The sequence below is a fragment of the Schistocerca nitens genome, chromosome 4 (assembly GCF_023898315.1).
Source record: "Schistocerca nitens isolate TAMUIC-IGC-003100 chromosome 4, iqSchNite1.1, whole genome shotgun sequence".
Lineage (NCBI taxonomy): Eukaryota > Metazoa > Arthropoda > Insecta > Orthoptera > Acrididae > Schistocerca > Schistocerca nitens.
Window position 1 is genome coordinate 743,027,724 of NC_064617.1, and position 24,593 is coordinate 743,052,316.

General features: G+C 43.8%; 1 protein-coding gene across 1 annotated transcript in view; it reads right to left on the bottom strand.

The window, feature by feature from the left end:
* Positions 1–342: 342 nt before the first annotated feature.
* The window catches only part of LOC126252987 (ATP-dependent translocase ABCB1-like), a 180,700-nt gene continuing 156,449 nt past the window's right edge, over positions 343–24,593 (bottom strand). Inside the window, exons 20-22 of the mRNA XM_049954014.1 lie at positions 19,072–19,278; positions 5,993–6,139; positions 343–2,009 (exon numbers count right to left, since the gene is read on the bottom strand). Coding sequence (XP_049809971.1) covers positions 1,809–2,009; positions 5,993–6,139; positions 19,072–19,278 — 555 coding nt within the window. The 3' untranslated portion in view covers positions 343–1,808. The remainder of the gene's footprint in view (positions 2,010–5,992; positions 6,140–19,071; positions 19,279–24,593) is intronic.

Sequence of the window (24,593 nt, forward strand, 5' to 3'; positions counted from 1 at the left end):
CGTCTGGAATCGCGTGACCGCTACGATCGCATGTTCGAATCCAGCCTCGGTCATGGACGTGTGTGATGTCCTTAGGTTAGTTAGGTTTAAGTAGTTTTGAGTTCTAGGGGACTGTAGACCTCAGATGTTAAGTCCCATTGTGCTCACAGCCATTTGAACCATTTTCTCAAATTTACATTGTGCTTTAGGAGTTATGCTTTTATTTCTCATCTTGAATTAGTGTTTTAGGGTCCAGTAGCACTATTTACACGGCAGCTCTGGATGTTTTAATAAATAAAAGAATATATTACAAAATAAATTTTAATAAATGATCTAACTAAGAAAATAAATACAATCAAATATTTTCACACTGTACATACAATCACATACAATATTATTTATAACTTATATTTATGGTTTTTCGAGCACTTACTGCCATGTAGATTATACTTAGAAGTGAGAAAATACACCACAATTGTCAATAAAGAAACAAATAATTAACTACTGCTGAAATCCATGTAAAATAATGAATAAAAAATTTGTAAATGTAATAAAACTCAAACTCTGTGCGTGATTAGTGGAAGAAACACAGTGCTTGAGAGTCTTTGGTTACATTGGGTGTTTTTGGCTGCCCTTGCTGCTGGGACATCTTGATCCCTTCCCAGAATATATACTTAAAAATTTCCCAATGTTCAGTACCCATGGAATAGCAAGTTGATTTAAATACCTGCAGATCACTTTCATACAGCTTATTTATTAGGAACTATAGTTTCAAACTCGATCTTTATTTGTAAAATCTGCTTGAAGTTTTTGAGTAAATTTAGATAAAACTTTGTACTATTTCCTTTGATAGTAAGGGGAAAACACGACCGAAATACAACGAAAACTCAGATGATAATGTAACTGGACGGTCAGCAGTACACTTGTCAAGAAAATATGAGCATTATTCATACGTATCACTTGTTCAGTAGGCTTGATTTGGAATGTAGCGGGTAAAATGAGACACTGATGTTTCCTACAAGTGAGTGATCAAGGAAGACTTTTTCCGCTGTCTTTCATCTGTTGAGAACTTGTTCCGTTTTTAATGGCCACGTTGTCGACAAGCCGACAAACGATCATCTTTCTGTTAAAATAAAATGCTTTCTTTAGTTTTCAGTGCACATCGAACATTAAACACTCAACTTCGACAGTGGGAAAGAGGGTGATCTTGGAAAAAATTTCTGAAACGAAGTAAGAAATTAAATTTTTGAAAGAATACCTAGAGCAATGGTAGTCCACTTGGTCCCTACCCTTCACCAGAGGGATTTTCAGCTTTCGTGATGGGCGTTAGGTGCAGGGGTTTACTATATGCTCTGATTTCCTATAACTCTGCTTTACAAATTTTGTAAAGTACGTAACTTCCCTTCTTTATACATCACCATTACTGAGGAAACGAAGGTCGGTTAGAAAATTTTAGTACTAACAATGATACAAAAGTTGGTGGTAAGTAAAAACGTTGAGCATCCCTGACCTGGAGGAAGTAAATGCGGAAGAAAAAGTGCACGTATAAAATAAATAGGGGTAAGAAGGCTAATGATAAGAAGAGATAATAAAGGATCAGTGTTCAATAGTATTCTTAACATATAGCATGGAACTGACACCATATCAAGGCTTAAAAAAATTTTAACGACTGGAATTCGAAAGCAAACGACACAAAAATTGTGTTGTCACTAATGACAACGACTAAATGAAAATACAGTATTGAACATAATGTTTCTTGCAGCTGCCTTTTTGCAGCCGTCGAGTGCCAGTGCACCCTTTCCTCGCTAGAGACAGTAGACAAGTGCCGGCTACCGGCGGCCCGACTGAAGGCTGTGCAGCTTGTGGTAGATGCCCCGTCGCTCCAGCAGCTCTGTGTGTTTCCCGAGCTCAGCGACGCGACCTTCGTTGATGACGCAGATGACGTCCGCGTCCTGGATGGTTGACAGTCGGTGCGCGATGGTGATGCACGTGCGGCCCTCCTTCGCCTTGTCGAGGGCCTCCTGTACCACCTGTTGGACGATCACACGTCATTGAAGAAGCATACTGAAGATAAATGTGGCAGTGATAGCAAGTATAACTCGTCTAAACCGAGTGAGGTGGTGTGCATTAGTTAGCACACAGGACTTGATTTCGGTGGGGGGGGCGGGGGGGGGGGAAGTAGTATAATGATTCAGATTCTTCTCCCACTATTCAAATTCAGGTCTTCGGCGATTTCCCTAGATGGTTTAAGGCAAATGACAAATTTCTTTCTGCATCCTGCCTTAATACGAGCCTGTGCTTCTTCCCAAATGACCACGTTGTCGACGGAACGTTAAACCCTAATCTTCCTTCTTCCTCGCTTCGTTCGTCTCAAGAACTATTTTTAAACTAACTGCTTGATGGAAGTAACGTAGTGAAGTAGTTATATTGAACATATTTACAAGTGTGTTGGTTTCATAGCCGGCCGCGGTGGCCGTGCGGTTCTAGGCGCTCCAGTCCGGAGCCGCGTTGCTGCTACGGTCGCAGGTTCGAATCCTGCCTCGGGCATGGGTGTGTGTGATGTCCTTAGGTTAGTTAGGTTTAAGTAGTTCTAAGTTCTAGGGGACTAATGACCACAGCAGTTGAGTCCCATAGTGCTCAGAGCCACTTGAACCATTTTTTTGTTGGTTTGATGTTATTTATGGAGAAGATGAGATCTCTCTTACGTACTCAACCTATGAACGTGATGGTATGTGTATGGCAGATATTTTTTTTTAAACTTACATTTGCTTGCAGCATAAAATGTTCCAAATACTCCACTTGAATGTGGCCACATGTCCTAAACTAAACACATCAAAAAAAGTTTTGTATCACCCCGGTTCGCAGAAATCCTGAAGACACACTGACTGTGGATATCGTATCACAGACACAGTCCCTTTGGCTGTTCAGAGATTTCACTAAACCAGCCCAAAGATGTAAACAACCATGGATGAGCAGTGTCCGACAGCCGACAGCCGATCAGTTCCAGTTATTCCACAAGGAAGGAGGTACACGTCTTGTGTTGTCTGTAGTTCAACCATGCCTAGACGGTCAATACCACGGTTCGATCGCCTACGCAATGTTGCTATGTACCAGGAAGGGCTCTCAACAAGGGAAGTGTCTAGATGTCTCGGAGTGAACCAAAGCGATGTTGTTTGGACATGGAGCAGATACAGAGACTGGAACTGTTGATGACGTGCCCCCAAGGACTACTACTGCAGTGGATGACCGCTGCCTACATATTGTGGCTCGGAGGAACCCTGAGAGCAACGCCACCATGTTGAGTCATGCTTTTCGTGTTACGACTCAAACTGTGCGCAATAGGCTGCATGTTGCGCAACTTCACTCCTGACGTCCATGGCGAGGTCCATCTTTGCAACCACGACACCATGCACCGCGGTACAGATGGGCCCAACAACATGCCGAATGGACCGCTCAGGACTGGCATCACGTTCTCTTCATCGATGAGTGTAGCATATGTCTTGAACCAGACAATCGTCGGAAACCTGTTTGGAGGCAACCCGGTCCAGCGAGTGCAGCAACGTGGAGGTTACCCGCTGTTTTGGGGTGGTATTATGTGTGGCTGACGTAAGCCGCTGGTGGTCATGGAAGGCGCCGTAACGGCTGTACGACACGTGAATGCCACCCTCCGACCGATAGTGCAACCATATCGGCAGCATACTGGCGAGGCATTCGTCTTCATCGACGTCAATAATTCGCGCCGCCATCGTGCACATCTTGTGAATGACTGCCTTCAGGATAACGACATCGTTCGACTAGAGTGGCCAGCATTTTCTCCTGACATAAACACTATCGAACATGCCTGGGATCGATTGAAAACGGCTGTTTATGGACGACGTGACCCACCAATCACTCAGGGATCTACGCCGAATCGCCGTTGAGGAGTGGGACAATCTGGACCAACAGTGCTTTGATGAACTTGTGGTTAGTATGCCACGACGAATACAGGCATGCATCAATGGAAGAGGACAAGCTACTGGGTATTAGAGGTACCGGTGTGTACAGAAATCTGAAGGTCTCGTTGTATGGTGGTACAACATACAATGTGTGGTTTTCATGAGCAATGAAAAGGGCGGAAATGATTTTTATGTTGATCTCTATTCCAATGTTCTGCACAAGTTCCGGAACTCTCGGAACCGACGTTATACAAAACTGTTTTTGGTGTGTGTAATATGGTGGGTTTCTTGAATGAATATTTTTCGCAGTCAAAGATGAACAGGAGCTCTTTCAAAAAAATTTTGGTTCTACTGTGTTTTCCGAGTAATGCCACTGATGACAGCATATTTTCTCCGTAATGCTTTTCATTGTATGTAACGGATCGTAGTCATCAACTGATTTCTATTTCCTGTGTGCCCCTACTGCATATACAGGAGTATGTATAAAGAACTGAAGGGGATGAGGTGAACTGCTCGTAGTGTTGGTACGTTTGCTGCTCGGAAATGGCACAGTGTCTTTAATCTTTCCGCAAAAATCAGGCGGAAAAAAATTAAATTAATGTCAAATTTATTAATATTAAATCTAGCAGACAATGTAGACTTTTTGAGATTTGTTTGGAGGACTTTGAAAAGAAATAATTTTGATGTATTCACGTGCAACATACAACAGCAACTGGTGTGCGTGTAAAAATTGTGTTATTTATAATCCACTTGTCACACCACTGGAATAGAATCAGATGACTAATTTGGACGTCTGTGAGATCCACCGAAATGTTCAGTGAAGTATGTTGTGTAGGGCTATTAACATACTTAAAGCTGCAGGGATGTAAAGTTATGTACGGCACACATGTTAGAAGCTGTATGAAGTTTTTTTAGGTGTTAGTGTCCGAATTTCTCAATAATCTGACGCATCCTGACACTCTCAGTTACGTAATACGATTATTCGAACGTTTCTCAGTCTTTGCGTTTTTTTTTCAAAAGACTGCTTATTGTCAGACGAACACAGTAACAGCGAAGACCATGGTTACATGCTACATTTTCAGCATAGGCAGTCCTTAGGTGATTTGGTCACACAGCAGCTGCGCTCTACCAAAAAGCGATTCTGTAGATGTGTGTTTTTCGTTTCTTTGTTTCTTTTTCACATAATTAAAACCATACTTCGTTCAGTGTTAGTCCATAATGTATTCTACGTCCTTACAAAATATAAATTGCAAAATAAGTCATAAAATTAGCCACTCTTATAACTTCAGCGTCTCTATGCAAACAAAGCAGTTACTTTCCATGGAAGTACAGTTTGTATGCCTAAACATAAAAAATCTGTATACTTATTCTTGTTATTTTGTATTCAGTGGAACGTTCTTCAACATGATCAAGGACAGTTTTCTGTCATTGTCGATAGGGGCGAATGTTGTTTGTGACTAATGGAAAGATGTTTTATGTAGGCGCACGATGTATTGAAGCGATTTTTGATATTTTTTTGTTTTGCAGTTTTTTTTAATTTTACTTTTTTTAGGAAATTGTGTTTTGTGACACTATATGGTAAGTCTGTAACTTTTTATTATGCTTTTATTTTCACTACAACATTCCTCTGTCTCACATTACAGATCAACAATTTTTGAATAAATCCAGAATTAAACCTTGAAAATTTGATTTTTCTTAAAAATACTGATTATTTATAAGTAACAGACAGGAGGTTAACTGAGTGGAGCAGATATGTCTCGCAGTTTATGCAGCCTATTATATACCCTCACATATTTTCTAGACGGTTCACTGCTTCTGGTTTATAGGGTAATCTGGTTAAGACAATAATTGCAAAAGCAAATAAAGCCTTCGAAACGAGGTAACGTCCGATAGGTATGCAGCACACCTGATGTACAGATAATGCGGTTACAATCTTAAATGCCCAAGGCTACCAGGAAAACTACGGTAGTCTGCACTTGCTTGTGATAGCCTACGGTAGTTTTATAGCTGTACCTATTGCATACACGGAGGCAAGAAACTGCACATACACTGTAGTAAAACGGATTTTTGGTACCTACCTTTTCACTCTCGGCATCGAGCGCCGACGTGGCCTCGTCGAGCAGCAGTATCTTGGGGTTCCGGACGAGCGCCCTGGCAATGGCCACGCGCTGCTTCTGCCCTCCAGACAGCTGCGTGCCCTTCTCCCCCATGCGCGTGTCGTAGCCCTGCAAAAACACACCAAGTGCGACACGTCCCGTCAGGCTCACCATCGAAACTGTGAGAAGCTAATTTTCTTCTGTTCATTTTTGCACCCATTATTACTCATTTCGTATTTGTGTTGTGTTTATAATGCAGATGAGAGTAAGTATCATTCGTGTTTTGCAGATGAATATTTATTTCCTTTCCAACCAACATGTTTCACCACCGCATGAGGATAAAAAGAAATACGGCTGTCTTACACTACTGTCTGTATTGTTAAACGGCAAAAGACGATCATCCAGTGCAGGGTGCAGATCGTCTATCTGACGGCTTCCAGGAAAAAAAAAAAAAAAAAAAAAAAATCAGTACTTCATGTAACTATTAACTATTTACTGTATTTAAAATTTTGAATTGCTGTAATGTTATACTCATTAAGACATAAGATCCCATATTAAAGGTTTAACACAGTAAGCCCAGTGTTAAAGTTAGAAACTGCTTTGACGCAGCGTAACTCACGACGCGTAAGTTACACCACATTCATTCAGTGTTTGATAATGAAATCACTTACATCAAGCCGGCCGAAGTGGTCGTGCGGTTCTAGGCGCAGCAGTCTGGAACCGCGAGACCGCTACGGTCGCAGGTTCGAATCCTGCCTCGGGCATGGATGTGTGTGATGTCTTTAGGTTAGTTAGATTTAACTAGTTCTAAGTTCTAGGGGACTAATGACCTCAGAAGTTGAGTCCCATAGTGCTCAGAGCGATTTGATTTTTTTTTCACTTCCATCAAACTTTAAATATAATATCAATCGTTTTTTTCAACTTTTTCTCTCTGACATCTCCCACAAACTGCACGTACAATCACATTAGTGTGACCACCCATCGAAAGTTTCAAAAACCACCTTTTGTAGCGCAGAAAGAGAGTTAATGAAGTATTGCAAGGCACCAACATTGATTCGGAGCAATCCCGACTCCACTGCTGTGACCGGTTGCGCTAGGTTTCTCGGCTGAGGATCCTGGTGCGAACAGCCAAATCGAATTGGTCCTACAGATTTTCCATTGGGTTTAAATCCGGGGAATTTGATGGCCATGGAAGTACGATATACATATCCTGATGCTCTTCAGACTATACACGTACACTGTGAGTTGCCTCGTCCTGTTGGTAGATGCCATCATGCCGAGGAAAAACAAAGTGCATGCAGGGTGTTGTTCCTCAACCATAGAGGCATAGTTGTGTTGATCCCTTATGGCTACCAGAATGCCAAGATTATTGAGGGAATGCCATGTAAACATTCCACAGACCAGATCGCTCCCTTCTCTGATGTGGACCCTTCGGATGATTCTTGCAGGGTGTCTGTTTTCAGACATTTTACTCCGTACATGCCAAAGGCCATGTGTCCAATGGTAAATAAAACGTGATTCGTCTGAAAAGGCCACTTGTCGCCACCCAGTGGCCGTCCAGTAGCGGTACTGGTGTGCAAATTCCAGCCTACGGCGCCAATGGAAATGGAAATGAGCGTTTGGCTTCATTGGCCGGGAGGCCCGTTACAGAGCAGGCCCGGCCGCCTTGGTGCATTCGACGCCACATCGGGCGGCCTGCGCGCCGTATGGGGATGAAATAATGATGAATACAGCACAACATCCAGTCCCTGATCGGAGAAAATCCGCGACCCAGCCGGGAATCGAACCCGGGCCCCTTAGGACGGCAGTCCGTCACGTTGACCATTCAGCTATCGGGGCAGACTACGTCGCCAATGAACAGCAGTCAGCATGGATGCCTGAGCCAGGCACTTCGGAGGCCCGTACGTGGCAACATTCGTTGAACAGTTGTTGGAGAGACAGTGTTGATCGCTCCTTGCTTCATCAGGGCGGTCAGTTGCTTAGCAACTGCGTCTACTCGCCCGTAATCTCCGCAGCCGTTGTCCACCATCTTCATCTATGGCCCGTTGTGCACCACAGTTCTTTCCGCATCGGTTTCGAACAGGGCCATTTTCCTACTCACGGTGTAAATTAACCACAGCGGCATGCGATCAGTTTACAAACTTAGACGTTTCGGAAATGCTTCCAACCTTGGTCTAAAATCCAATGATCACGCGCTTTTGAAGGTCTGATAAATCGCTCCGTTCCCTCCTAACGACAAAGACTGCGCTGAGTTCCTCATCCCTCTGACACGCTTCATATACCCCCTACTGCTAGTAATGTGACGTTCCACCTGCGAGCGGTTACAGTACTTTTACGTGTAACATAGGCGGTGGCCACATTAATTTGACTGCGCTGTGTAATAATATGAAAAGTTTATCTCTTGCTACATTTTTGCTGTTGATGTAAATCTTCAGCATCACGAATGACATTTTAATTTACTCCTCTACTGCTAACTTTATTTACAACACGATTTGCAGAGTTTAACCACATATGCTACTGGATGTACCTGCAAAATTAAGTCATCGTACGACGGATTTCGTTTGAAGCTGTTTTATAAATGAGAGTTCGATTCTTGAAAGAATGGTACGTGGCAAAGGGGCAGTGGCGGTGGGGGCGCGGGGCATTACTCTTAAGAAAAGAAAGGGTCTGCTCACTCAGAAGGTCTATTTTATACAAGGAGGCATCAACAAAAATGAAAGGTTGCTCAATGACCAAATAAGAAAGAATTGAAGGACAATAACCCAACTAATTCACAGATTAGCGTAAAGTTATTAAAAATGAAAGTAAAAATCGGATTAAGATAATAGCGTGCAAGCACGTGCGCGCGTGCACATACACACACACACACACAGAGAGAGACAGAGAGAGCGAGAGAGAGAGAGAGAGAGAGAGAGAGTGGTACCACCCTATCCACACACCATCCCTCCCCACTCCAACATCTTACTGCACTGGATCCCTCAGTTAATCCTGCAGCAGGAAGCACAGTGTGAAGTGTACAGTGATGGGCACACTTCTCACATGCAATTACTACAGATGAACCAATACACTTATGAAAAGAATAGCACGCAAAATAATAAATGATTAATCACAACCCTATCATCGTAAACACACTAAGGGAAAAAACGATGTACCACGAAGGAATTATCCAAGTGGGACGGAAATTGATATGTGTAACGCACTTATAGACATAAACAAATTATTACAATTTCGGAAAAAATGGATGATTTGTTCAAGAGAAAGTGCATCACAAGGCACCGACATTGATTCGGAGCAATGCCGACTCCACTGCTGTGACCGGCTGCGCTAGGTGTCTCGGCTGAGGATCCTGGTGCGAACAGCCACATCTGGCCTCTATGCAAACAGTTATTCGGCTTGGCATTGGTTGATAGAGTTGTTGGAGTTTCTCGTGGGGGACATCGTGCCAAGTTATATCAACTGGCGCGTTCGATCGTCAAAATCCCAAGCTGGTTGGAGGGCCCTGCCCATTGTGCTTCAAAGTTCTCAATTGGGGAGGGATCTGGTGACCTTGCAGGCCAAGTCAGGGTTTGGCAAGCACGAAGCCAAGCAGGAGAAACTTGCGCCGTATTCGGACGGGCATTATCTTGCTGAAATGTTAGTCCAGAATAGCTTGGCACGAAGAGCAACAGGGCGTACGCTATCGTCGACGGACCGCTGTGCTGTTAGGACAGCCAAATGGGTTCTGCTGTGAAAGGAAATAGCACCCCAGACCATCACTGCTCGCTGTCACGCCGTACGACGGGCGACCGTCTAGTTTGTATTACCCCCGCTGTCCAGGGCGTCTCCAGATACACCTTCGGCCTGGGATGTCATTGACAGGAGTAGAATTGTCTTCAGTGACGGGTGCTGCTTCGACTTCAGCTCCGATCCGACTATTGCCCACCATACGACCCCATAACCAGGAGTCATGGTCCGGGGTGCCATTTCCTTTCTTTGGTTGTCATCCGCGGCGCCCTTACAGCACAGTGGTACGTCGATGACATTCTATACCCAGTTTTGTTGTCCTTGATGGTTAGCCATCTTGGGCTTACATTCCAGCAAGATAATACCCACCCGCACATGGTGAGCGTTTCTAATGCTTGCCTATGTGCTTCTTAAACTCTACCTTGGCCAGAAAGGTCGCCGAATCTTTCCTCAGTAGAGAACGTTTGGAGTATTACGGACAGGGACCTCCAACCAGCTCAGTATTCTGACGATCTAACGTGCAAATTGTACAGAATCTGGCACGATATTCCCCAGGACATCCATCAACTATCAATCAATGCCAAACCAAATAACTGCCTCCATAAATGCCAGAGGTAACCCAACGCGTTGTTGACCTGCTTAGTTTGTGATGCTCTTTCTCTTGAATAAATCATCCATTTTTTCTAAAATGGTAATCATTTGTCTATCTTTACATGTGCATCACATCTACCGATTTCAGTCCTATTCAGGTAAGTGATTCGTGGGTCACCTTTTTTGTTTTAGAGTGTATTACGATAACCTAAACCTGCCTCCAAAAAATATTTCTCGTCTCTCGTCTCACAAGAAAATATGTACATTTGAACAATTACATTTTATTTTGTAGACCATTGATAGTGCCTAATATGAATAGGTGAAACGTGTTTGGTTGAAAACATAATAAACATTCAGCTGGGGAACAAATAATATTTATTCTCATCTACATCATAAATGTACCACATCTTATTCGTTCTAACTGTGTAATATCCTTAATTAGTGTTTGTTCTCGAATACTGTTTATCAAAATCGGTATCATTTTTGAGGACTTTAATTCTAGGATTACTTATGACAATATAACTGCGCACGGTGAAGAATGACCACTATGGCAGTAAAATATCGTGTTTTGGCGTTAGAAAAGCACAGTTTTCGACGTGTCGACCTTTCAGGTCAAGTGTTTTATCAACCGCTTTTCATTGGATAGAATCCGTCTCTAAAACGTGGTTCTGGAAGGTCTCACAAGGCCCTGTTTTACAGCTGCCATATTCTACTCATCCAATTTAAAGATTTTTTCTAGACGCAAATGTCTTTAGATGTAGGGCCTATTATATCTTGTGAATGATAATGATCTGCTGCCAGTCTAGCTCTCATGATGTAAATGTTTTCAGATGTCGGGAGTATTGTATCTTCCGAATGATAGCGATCTGCTAGCTCTCATTGGTTGTTTTAAAATAACCTTTATTTTGCATTTACACCCACTGAGCAGTTTCATCTGTTTAGCCAGTTTGAATGGTTGTGTAGTGTAAGATGCACTTACTTGGTTAGAGCTGGTGCTTCAGTAATATAACAGAAACACTACGACTGCGTGGCAAGAATTATTATTGATGACATGCAAAGCCAAACAATCTACGGAATGGAGAGATGCTGCAGAGAATGGGCAAGAATCGAAGTTTATAACTGTTTTTAACAGTTTCACAAAAAGTTTGCTAGTGTCATAGTGTCACACTGTTAGAACTGCAGCTCGCTTTAAACAACGGTTGTCTTAGATTTTATTTTGTTGAACAAAGAACATGAACTGAGAATGGTGAAAGAGAAGATCAGTAAAAAGGTCTTTGGTAAGAAATAGTCATAGACACGTTCCCTACATTTCTGTACATATAAATCACTTTTGGGTTATACAAGATTACGCTGCTGTTAACTATGTCCAAGCAGTGGTGAAAGTCAACTAGAGAACATAAAAGGTATTTCTGAAATCAGCCTCATTAATCAGATATCGATAATTAGTTGATTGATACCCTATCTAATCTTTGGTCTGACGACATCTATCCTCTTCTACTTTCTGCAGTAAAAATGGCTGGATATTACAGTTTTCAGATTCGACGACCTTTCCTCCCCCTTACATATACCGTCAAAATTATTGAATTACTGAGAAGTATCAGTATCAAACATCTTTGCAGATTAAAAATGTATAGAATGTCGGCCTCTGGTAGGCATTTCATAATCCTGTTCACCTTGAAGCCTCGCGTCGATCCATAAAATGTACAGATACACTGTGATGGTACGTACGGTGAGTATGACGTCTAAGTATTGTTCACCGTATTGCTCTTCCTTTTTTTGCTCTTATGAAAGTGTAAGAGTACATGATGGAAGACATAGCTTTTTCTAACATACACACAGGTCAGTCGCCACGTTATAATGAAAGATACAACAGTAAATGTCCTTAATGTCCTAATGATAAACAAGAACAACGAACATTTCATTATTACCTCAATTCGATGTTGAAGAAATAGATTTTGAAATTTTAGACTGTATTGTTGCAAAAAAAAATATCGTCAGGTTCCCATGAGTTGATGTTGCACGTAATCAAAACTACTATTAGACCTCTCAAATATTTGTGTTTACGTATAAATTTTGCAATATTAAAACACCGATGTTTTGACCCAATTTTTTAAATTCATAACAGAGTGAATATGCACACGTGATGTTACTGAATAGTTAAAAGATGTAATACAAATAATTATCAGTTAGTAAATTGTTAAATGAAACATCTGGAACAACAGTGCTGACGACACTTTTCTGTGTTTACGCTTAGTTGCATCACTTGCCCGATACTGACATAAATTCTATATGTGATCAAATGCCATTGTGTCGCACTGTGACTGAAAAGGTATTTTACGTTTTCCATCAAATATCATAGTACAACATCCTTAAAAGACTTCTGGGTGTTAGTTTAGAATATAAAGTACAAAACATAATAAAACAAGCAGCATTTAACCTGTACTGCAGCGATCATTTGTCAGAGCAAAGGCTTCTTTTAGTGAATTTGGGTGCTCCTATATATTGTATTTCAGGCAATCTCAAGCTGCGCATTAGTATGCTTGGAAATCAACTAATCACCTACGATTACACCTTGCCTGCATTCGGTAAGTGAGAGACGCTTCTTGGCAGACGATTTGTCTGACGTGGCGGTTATTTTGTTTTCCAGGCCATTGTGTAAAGTTACTTCATATAACTTCAATGATTTAATCAACAAACGCCAGGAAAGTCCTCAGGAGGCATGAATGTTGCGTGTTATACATGCAGCTGACTTCCTGGAGTGACATGTCGTGGAGTGAACTACGGCCACTTGGTGGTCACCAGCAGCTCGATGCGATCTACAGCGACTTTCTGTCCGCCCGACTCCAGAGCAATTCCGGCGCTTGAGACATTTTCTTTTTGACCTTTTCATACATTTCGGCTCAAACCCCCTAAACTCTATTGGGAAGTTAGGCTGTCGACAATAGGTAACGTCGGCCTTCTAGTAGCAGTAGCTCGCGCCTGCCTGTCACTGTGGTCGGGTAACCTTATGCCTTTCTCCTGTGCCCACAAACCTCCCTCGTGACTCTGTGTGTATATGAATTAAAACCGTATCAAACTTTTTATAGTAGTTCCTGAGATTAGCCAGAACATACAGACAAGAAAAATGTGTCAGGTGCCTTAAATTTATAATATCTATAGATGATTCCAAAGAGTTCTGTCATTCACCACTAGGTGGCAATGATATCTTTTCACAATGTTGAGGGACTTTAATTAATTGAGCCAATTTCCACGAAATATTCGTGTATTATACGCAAAAAAATTTCTTGCAAATTAGTTTATTTAGTGTTGAAAACCGTATTAACATATTTACAGTAGTTCCTGTGATTCGTGCAAGCATACTAACTGATACTTCGGTGTGGACTTTGTATAGGGTGGTTAGAAACCGTCTGAAAAGCTTGTAAGGCTGTGGCAGGGTGCGCGTGTGCTGAGAAATAACTGTTAAGGATAAAATTCGATACGTGGCTCCGTTTCCGAGTCAATTAGCATTGAATTTACTCAAAAATGGCGAGCCGCCCGCAAATTCAAGTGGCCTAGCAGAGACAGTGTCGCCAATCGTGTTCTTCGTTTGGTTTCCTAAAACCGAACGAGAGAGATACAAAAGCGGCCAGGGGACGATAGTAAGAATCGAACCCGAGTCAAAGACTTAACGGTCTCTTGCGCTATCGTCTATGCTATGAGATCAATTGACACTACCTTCCGGCAGGCTGGTTGAAAATGCACTTGCAGAGATCTGATTAGCTTACTTCAGTGTTTAATAACTCTGCAACGGATGACCGTATAGATTTTTTTTTAACAGCTGTTTCTCAGCAGCCGGCCTCTGTGGCCGAGCGGTTCTATGCGCTTCAGTCCGGAACCGCGCTGCTGCTGCGATCACAGGTTCGAATCCTGCCTCGGGCATGGATGTGTGTGATGTCCTTAGATTAGTTAGGTTTAAGTAGTTCTAAGTTCTAGGGGACTGATGACCTCAGATGTTAAGTCCCATAGTGCTTAGAGCCATTTGAGCCATTTTTCTCAGCAGAACGTCCCTTCCACCACCCTTACAAGCTTTACAATCTGTTTCTGAACACCCTGTGGATCGCACCCAGACAAGAACAGCAACACAACTAAAAAAGCAATACTTGCGAAAACTCGACTTAAAGAATTAATTCTATAAAAGTTATATTAAAATAGTGTAACCTTCCTTTAAATTTTAAGTAAGTATTGTTGGCTGTCAATTCCATTGCACTTTTAGTTCGCGTTGGGACACTTCACGCGTATTTTTCAGCGACATACTTAAATAGTCGGTTTTCAAGTTTTGTCACTTTTCATGCCGAGTTGCAATATGTGTAGAAGTTAGAAGAAGAGGATGGATAGACAGATAATGCTGTTGCTAGTCTTACCACATCGTTTATACCATGCAATAAATAACCACATTCAGTACAAAACGCAGATTTCCTTAGGCCTTCACAATGGAGCTGAAATGTTGCTCATTTTAAGAATTTTGAGTTACGGTGCAACTACACTCCTGGAAATTGAAATAAGAACACCGTGAATTCATTGTCCCAGGAAGGGGAAACTTTATTGACACATTCCTGGGGTCAGATACAACACATGATCACACTGACAGAACCACGGGCACATAGACACAGGCAACAGAGCATGCACAATGTCGGCACTAGTACAGTGTATATCCACCTTTCGCAGCAATGCAGGCTGCTATTCTCCCATGGAGACGATCGTAGAGATGCTGGATGTAGTCCTGTGGAACGGCTTGCCATGCCATTTCCACCTGGCGCCTCAGTTGGACCAGCGTTCGTGCTGGACGTGCAGACCGCGTGAGACGACGCTTCATCCAGTCCCAAACATGCTCAATGGGGGACAGATCCGGAGATCTTGCTGGCCAGGGTAGTTGACTTACACCTTCTAGAGCACGTTGGGTGGCACGGGATACATGCGGACGTGCATTGTCCTGTTGGAACAGCAAGTTCCCTTGCCGGTCTAGGAATGGTAGAACGATGGGTTCGATGACGGTTTGGATGTACCGTGCACTATTCAGTGTCCCCTCGACGATCACCAGTGGTGTACGGCCAGTGTAGGAGATCGCTCCCCACACCATGATGCCGGGTGTTGGCCCTGCGTGCCTCGGTCGTATGCGGTCCTGATTGTGGCGCTCACCTGCACGGCGCCAAACACGCATACGACCATCATTGGCACCAAGGCAGAAGCGACTCTCATCGCTGAAGACGACACGTCTCCATTCGTCCCTCCATTCACGCCTGTCGCGACACCACTGGAGGCGGGCTGCACGATGTTGGGGCGTGAGCGGAAGACGGCCTAACGGTGTGCGGGACCGTAGCCCAGCTTCATGGAGACGGTTGCGAATGGTCCTCGCCGATACCCCAGGAGCAACAGTGTCCCTAATTTGCTGGGAAGTGGCGGTGCGGTCCCCTACGGCACTGCGTAGGATCCTACGGTCTTGGCGTGCATCCGTGCGTCGCTGCGGTCCGGTCCCAGGTCGACGGGCACGTGCACCTTCCGCCGACCACTGGCGACAACATCGATGTACTGTGGAGACCTCACGCCCCACGTGTTGAGCAATTCGGCGGTACGTCCACCCGGCCTCCCGCATGCCCACTATACGCCCTCGCTCAAAGTCCGTCAACTGCACATACGGTTCACGTCCACGCTGTCGCGGCATGCTACCAGTGTTAAAGACTGCGATGGAGCTCCGTATGCCACGGCAAACTGGCTGACACTGACGGCGGCGGTGCACAAATGCTGAGCAGCTAGCGCCATTCGACGGCCAACACCGCGGTTCCTGGTGTGTCCGCTGTGCCGTGCGTGTGATCATTGCTTGTACAGCCCTCTCGCAGTGTCCGGAGCAAGTATGGTGGGTCTGACACACCGGTGTCAATGTGTTCTTTTTTCCATTTCCAGGAGTGTATAAAGAACTTTAACGCGACCAAAAGCGGAAGTTTAAGCGGTTATGTTATACGTAAGCTTATCCACGAATCTGTTTTAACAGCAGAGATTACAAGTACACAGGAACAAAAATTAGCCACCCAATTAGAGGCCCCTACCCTCGTTCATTACCTCATTTCCCTGAAAAACTGAGTCCATTAGACGAGATTGTCCACAGCATACATACAGCATACTACATCATGATGGCGTACAGGGTCAACCAGAACTCCACGGACAAACTTTCAGAGGTTCTTCAGGGATATCTTCGTAGTAATCGTATTTTGGAATAAGGGAGCCACGGTCTCCGGCGGATTGTTACAGAGCTATAATGTAAGTATGGTTCATTTGTTTTGTTACCGCAATTACGCTAATTTCTGTGTATATACATTCGTAGCTGTGAAGAAACATGTAATCTTCAATAAACAAAACATACAACAGAAAACACAGAGTAATGAAGCAACCTCCGTCGACAAAACTGCTGTGATGTGATTGCCAGACGTTGGGACCAGGTTCACTGCATTCAGCGGACCAACACAAAAGGTGTATATCGGCCAAACTTCAGTAAACCGTCCGTAGTGCTGCTGTGTGTCACTCTTAACGTACAACCAACACCGCTGGAGAAAAAACCCTGGCCATATCCGAGCAGTACTGAATGCAAACTGAAGGGCAACGCGTTAAAGAGGGCATTACTGTTCTCAACAGCAGAAACCGTGAGCGAATGAGAGACAGGACACACAGCGCATTATGTCGACGTCTTCACTGTTGTCCACTCTTTTCAATGGGATACAGATAAAGAGCTAACTGGGGCAAGAATCCAAATGAACTGCAATAGCTCTATAACTATCCGCGGGAGGCCATGGGTCCCTTGTACCAAATACCCAAGGCATATCACTGGACAATCTCTGAAAGTTTGTCGGTGGAGTTCTGGTTCATCCAGTAGAAGAAACGGTAACACGAATACTGAAATAAACATTATGGATCATGTTCATACTAACGTGAATGAGTGCGCCCAAGTCATGGCACGAAACATACCACCAGCCTCCAAGAACTAAGTCCGACCTGAACTACACCTTCCAAACAATGTGATTTAGACACCTCATTGGGTCATCGGTACTCTCCTCGTATCACACTAGAGGCCCAAGTCAACTAATACCCAGTTTCTGTGTTGTTTGGCCAAATACAGACGCATAGCCTTATGTACCGCTGTGAACAATGCGAGTTACGCAACTCCCTTCACAATAATCCATCGGAAAATGATGTAGGTGGATCGGCATTCAGTGATAGCAGCAATTGCTGTATGTTATGAAACAGATTGTCATTGACAAGGCACATTTCTGTCGCTCAGGATCTCTTCGAACTGCTGCTCTCGAGCTGTTTTACATAGCTACGACCGGTACACGATTCCTTGCAGAAACGCTGGACAATCCGCATTGATATATCTACAATTCTGGGATCGTGATTCACATTGTCGCCAAGGGCATGCCCAAACACGATATCTTCTTTCTGTCACTATGTCACGTACCCACGTCGGCCGCCTTTTCTGCGCTCATCCCATGCCATGGACACTCGTAATACTTTAGTACCATGACTTACTTCAGGGGTAGAGGATCACGTGACCAACTGGTACCATCTGTGCACCATCTACAGCGCTCCACAAAGACCGTGGGCTCTTTTAAGGGACTGATTAACATTTTGTGCGGAATGTTTATATTTTCCACAAATTTGACAACTGACGTGGTGAAAACCGATAGCCAATAAATTATTAATTAGTAATAGAAATTACAAATTCTTATATGTAAGTTATTTGCCTAATGTAGTGGAATTTGAGTTGTACTACATCTACATCTACATCTACATGGATACTCTGCAAATCACATTTAAGTGCCTGGCAGAGGGTTGATCGAACCACGATCACAATTCTCTATTATTCCAATCTCGTATAGCGCGCGGAAAGAATGAACAACTATATATTTCCGTACGAGCTCTGATTTGCCTTATTTTACCGTGTTGATCGTTTCTCCCTATGTAGGTCGGTGTCAACAAAATATTTTCGCATTCGGAGGAGAAAGTTGGTGACTGGAATTTCGGGAGAAGATTCCGTCGCAACGAAAAACGACTTTCTTTTAATAATGTCCAGCCCAAATCCAGTATCATTTGTGTGACACTCTCTCCCATATTTCGCGATAATACAAAACGTGCTGCCTTTCTCTGAACTTTTTCGATGTACTCCGTCAGTCCTATCTGGTAACGATCCCACACCGCGCAGCACTATTCTAAAAGAGGAGGGACAAGCGTGGTGTAGGCAGTCTCCTCAGTAGGTCTGTTACATATTCTAAGTGTCCTGCCAATAAAACGCAGCCTTTGGTTAGCCAACCCACATCATTTTCTATGTGTTCTTTCCAAATTAAGTTGTTCGTAATTGTAATACCTAGGTATTTAGTTGAATTTACGGCTTTTAGATTAGACTGATTTACCGTGTAACCGAAGTTTAACGAGTTCCTTTTAGTGCTTACGTGGATGACCTCACACTTTTCGTTATTTAGGGTCAACTGCCACTTTTCGCACCATTCAGATATCTTTTCTAAGTCTTTTTGCAGTTTGTCTGGTCTTCTGATGACTTTATTAGTCGATAAACGACAGCGTCATCTGGAAACAACCGAAGACGGCTGCTCGGATTGTCTCCCAAATCGTTCATATAGATAAGGAACAGCAAAGGGCCTATAACACTACCTTGGGGAACGCCAGAAATTGCTTCTGTTTTACTCCACGTTAAATGATTGCAGTACCTGAGGTAGTGAGGCGATGAAGTTGTGGATGTTGGACTTCTTGGCAGCCTCAATGATCTCCGCCATGGACACTGTTTTGGTGTTGTCTCCGTATGCGATGTTCTCTGCGACCGTCCTGTCGAAAAGAACCGGCTCCTGAGACACGATGCCGAGCGGAGCACGCAGCTCCGACATCAGGATCGAGGACACGTCTCTTCCGTCCATGGACTGAAACAGAAAACCGAAGAGTTCTCAGAAATCACTTCGTGAATGTGCACTAATGGTTCAAATGGATTTGAGCAGTATGGGACTTAACTTCCGAGGTCACCAGTCCCCTAGAACGTAGAACTACTTAAACCTAAGAACCGAAGGACATCACACACATCCATACCCGAGGCAGGATTCGAACCTGCGACCGTAGCGGTCGCGCGGTTCCAGACTGTAGCGCCTAGAACCGCTCGGCCGCTCCGGCTGGCTGTGCACTAATCTCAAAGCTTCAGAAAATGAGTAACGTTCGCCACAAGAAGTTTATTCACATGAAATGCTGACAAGGAAATTAGTGGATGAAACAAAGACTACAGACACATGAAAAGAAACAGGAAGGAAAGAAGTCTATGGCAGAGCAGAAGAAGAGTCTTGTCCACTAACGTAAGGGAATTTGGGATGTACTGTCAAATTGAGACCTCATACGAGAAGTAGAAATGGTTTCCATACAGACTATACGTTCCTATCCAGGGTTCTCAGTTGAATTTTAGATGATGGGCAAAAATCGATTTGAAATTTCTGGCATATTTCAAACAGGAAATTGGAAATGACAATCTTGTTGCCTCGGTGACACTGTATAATGGGAGCTTTACCAATGAATTATTTTCTTTCGGAGCACTTAGTCTATTTTCAAACTAATGTCCATTCAGATGAGTAGGTTGTTTATTTTCTTTGCAATGGATTTCGAAGCTTTTGATGGCGTCATCTTAAATATTTACGTACAGTTATAGAAATTAAATACAATCACAAGTAAATCTTATTGCTTTACCGCAGCTCCTTCTAATGTGGTGAATACACTACCTGACAGAAAGTGAAGCACCCGGAGTGAGACGGGGAAACGAAACATCTCTGGCTGAGAGAGTGTGTGGTGTTAGTTCGATGATTAGAAAATCATGTCGTATTCACAAAGAACTAGGTAGTATGAGCCCATATACCAGTATGATGTTGCACCACCTCTGTCGTGGATGCATCCACTGATTCAGTTGGGAAGAGCGTCATGATGCCGTTGTACGCTTTCCTGGAGAAATTGGCAATTGTGAACTGTTCCTTGGTATCGTGGATACTGGGACAGAGTTGACGTCCGAGGCTACCCCAGACATATTCTATCGGGGATAGATCTAAAGAATTGTGCTGCTCACGGGTGTACCTCAACATGACACAGAGAGTTGAGACACGTGCCATGTGTGGTCGAGAATGGCTGTTTTGAAAAATCGCACCACGACACTCTCACACGACAGGAAACACGTGAGAACGCAGCATGTCCGTGCCACACCATTGTGCAGTCAGAACTCCCTTGGTCACAATCAGCTGTGACCGGAAGCTCCCCGCAACGTGTCGCCACGTGAAACACAGCTATGGCTGTCCAAAATATTGTAACAATGATGTACATCCATAGTAGTGCAGGTCCGATAGTCGTCGCGACGCCGTTCTTCAGCAGTCCATGCACCTCAGTCGTGGCACCACTCTGCACGCAGTCGTTTATATTTCGTGTTAACGTATGGAACGATAACTTCCTAGTATAGCTGCTGCTGGTCTCCGACCAGTGGTGTAGGATGACACAGGATGTCGCATGGAGTCCATTACTTGTCCTTGGCGGCAGGCGCAGATGTGAAGAGCTGACGATGTCCTTGGTGTACAGTATGGCGAAGCTCCCTTGTGGTTGGACAGACTTAGTCGGCCGGAACCCTGACGACAAGCATGCCTGCCCTCACGTTCCTATAGTCCAGTACTGGACCACTGTCACATCCGGAAGTCACACAAATCTGAATTGCTCGATTCGACCAGCCAGACCAATGCAGACCGACAATAATTCGTCAGGTGCTGATAACGTTGTCTCATACGTATGCGCCGTGCCCGTGTCCTTCGCAGTGATCGCCCAACATCTGACGCTGTACACACTCCTTATATACCTTGCCTGGTCTGTGTTACAATACAAACAGCATTAATAGAGTTTGAAAAAAAACGGGACTTCTGTCGGATGTTCGCGTCGTTCTCGCACGGTATCTCGACGGCGTAACTCGCTGTCTTCTTCAGGTGCTACCCGAGAATGGTCCTTGGGCGGATCGAACGCACTATTTATGCCTGTAAGGCGCTTGGCGCTCCCTAGCCGGTCCGCGCCGCATCGGCTGCTCCCTCCGCGGTCCGCTTCCACCAGACGCTGCTCCTATGGTCCTCTCTGCCGCTGGTGTTCCCACTGCCGACCGCGCCGCGGCCTAGCCGGGCGGTGCTTCCTCTCAAGAATTTACACCACAAGCAGGAGTACCACAAGGAGGCATCTTGTCTCCGCTACTGTACGCGCTTTGCACGGCTGACGTACCATCGACAACAACCCATACAGAAACAGTGTGACTTTACGCTGACGACACCGCCTACTGGTGCACAGAATTGAAGGCGACAAACGTGCAACGTAAGACACAGACCTACCTACAACGACTACAAACCTGGATGGCAAAATGGGGGATCCGTCCAAACCCATCCAAAACCCAAAAGGTTTTGTTTAGACACAGACACCTGACAAAAAACGAAAACAAAACACAGATGACATTCAACTGAAGCTCTGGAACACCCCACTAAGGCTTAATGACACTTCCAGGCACCTAGGTGTGTACCTAGACAAATATATAAATTGGAAAACACACCTCACATACCTGTTAGACAAGACAAGAAAAAGACAAGGCCTAATCAGACGAATACAAGGACGATTTCACGGATCTGACGACCAAACTGCAATCCACACCTACTAAACGTACATTAGACCTGTGACAGAATATTCTGCACCCCTCTTAGGGGCCTGCGTAAACCGGTAGCAGAACGACTTTATTCGACCAAGAGACGACTCTTACGCAGCATCTCAAGACTAAATGGCTCTAAGAACTATGGGACTTAACATCTGAGGTCATCAGTCCCCTAGACGTAGAACTACTTAAACCTAACTAACCTAAGGACATCGCACACACCCATGCCCGAGGCAGGATTCGAACCTGCGACCGTAGCAGCAGCGCAGTTCCGGACTGAAGCGCCTAGAACCGCTCGGCCACTGCGGCCGGCTCATCTCAATACTGCCAAGGCTCACGCCCAGTGACGACGTATATGACATCACTGGCGTGGAGCAGCTACAGGCCAGGCTAACTAAACTCAAACTACGGGAGACACATATTAACGAAACGTCCAGGCACGGAAGACATCCTGACAACAAGACCAAGAGTAAACAGGCGACCAAAATTCAAATACATCCAACCAGCGCGTAAAGTAGCATACAACACCAGCCAGGCATACCCAGACCTCGCCATTACCATGGAACTCTTAACCGAAGACATTCCACTTCCCCCACACCTGAACCAAAGACAGAGAAACTAGCTCTATAAAACATACAAAGGCGCCCCCCCCCCCCACACACACACACACACACACGCGCACGCATATAAAAAGTAGAATTAAGGTATACATAAAATGTAGCATAGATTTTAAAAAATTAAAAAAGTATATACAATATGTAAGTGTTCACCACTGCCACGAAAGTGAAAGTCATCCCCCTAAGGTGACTGGAGGAGCTGATGTAAACAGGAGTGCACCTTAAACGCCCAACTGACAACAGGTCTCTAAATTCAATTCTATAATCAAATTAATTGTATGTCTTCAAATTATCCTCGCCTCCCACCTATACCGGACAATATAAAGAAAAGTGGAATAAATTGCTTAAGTAGTAGCATAAAACAACAACACCACTACTCACACACATAAAATGAAGCAACACCACAATTGTACTATATTTTTATTGTATTCTACTAACTTTATTGTATGTTAATGTGTTCCAATATGATACATGGAATAATCATGATGTAAAATATTCTACAATCTATAGCATTTGTACTGCATTTCAATATGACTTAAAATTTTATATTCTATATTGTAAAAATGATCAACTGCACAACTGCAAGAAAGCTGAACAAATAAATAAATGAAATGTTCCAGTACAACAAAAGGGTGAACAGGGTAATGCAAGCCCTCAAACACCCTGCCCAACCCCTTCAGGGAAGGGAATGAAAAGTGAAAAAAAAAAAAAACCGCCCAAGGACCATTCTCGGGTAGCACATGAAGAAACCATCGAGTTACACCGTCAAAATATAGTGCGAGAACGACGCGAACATCCGGTAGAAATTACGTTTTTTTTTTTTTTTTTATCAAAGTGTCAACAGGTCGCCAGGAAAGCCTGAAGAATTACAGCATTAATACACTTTGGTAGGCTTTCTAGGTGACACAGAGGATCTACCTGCCGACGGTGTGTACGCGTATGAAGGTACACTGACATCCGACCATGTCTCCTGGGTGCTTCAGTTTTTTTATAGGATATAAAAATTACGTTCACAAAATTTTAGTGTCTAGAGGAGAAAAAAGAAATACTTCTTTATTTGATAAAGATGTTTCACAAGTGCGCCGTTTCCCCTCTAGGCATAGAGTCAGAGCGGGTGTTCGAAGTATCATGTGATGAATATTGTTTTATAGACTTTACTTGACTTCTCTATCTTTCTTTTTGTGGAGGCAGATGAAGCGTTTTGTGTACGAGACTGAGATGGACACTCCAGAAGAGATAGTTGCCCATCTGGCTGAAGCTGCAGCCGTTATTTGAAAAACAGCTGGTTGGTTTGAGCGTGTTGGACAGTTATTATTAGCACGCAAATTTCAGTTAAGCATTAATGTAAATGGTCGACATTTTTAGGAACATTTCTAAAATAATATCCACACGCTGTCACTCTGCCTCTGATTGTCATTAGCGTCAAAACTCTCATGCACTACTATAGAGATAAGGCAGCACCTGCGCAACTTTTGCCACATAAAAAGTGTTTCTTTTTATCTATTCTACTTTAAAGTTTTGTATCTGTAGTTTTTTTACACGCTGACTCAACGTTGCTGTGTCACAAATCGCAATGGGGAAACATCTCTAAATCACGTGTTAATTACATTCTCACAGTATTCTCAAGAAAAAGTGGGTTCAGTGTCTGACCTGTCTTCCGAACAGACACAACGACTGTGATTGCCTACCGCGACTTGACTGAAATGCAAAACGCGGACAATTCTTTTCTGTATAAAGTCATCACGGATGTTGAGACTTAGTATTGTCAATGCGAACCTAACACAACACGACGAAGTGCTGAAATTCGCATGAAGCCTCAATGCTTAGACCACATAACCGCCCACATTCACGCCAATGGGATGCGCGAGTCGAACAACATCCCAGAGGAGGGCCTCTCAGACAGTTTCGCATGGCTGTGTGGGGCGGT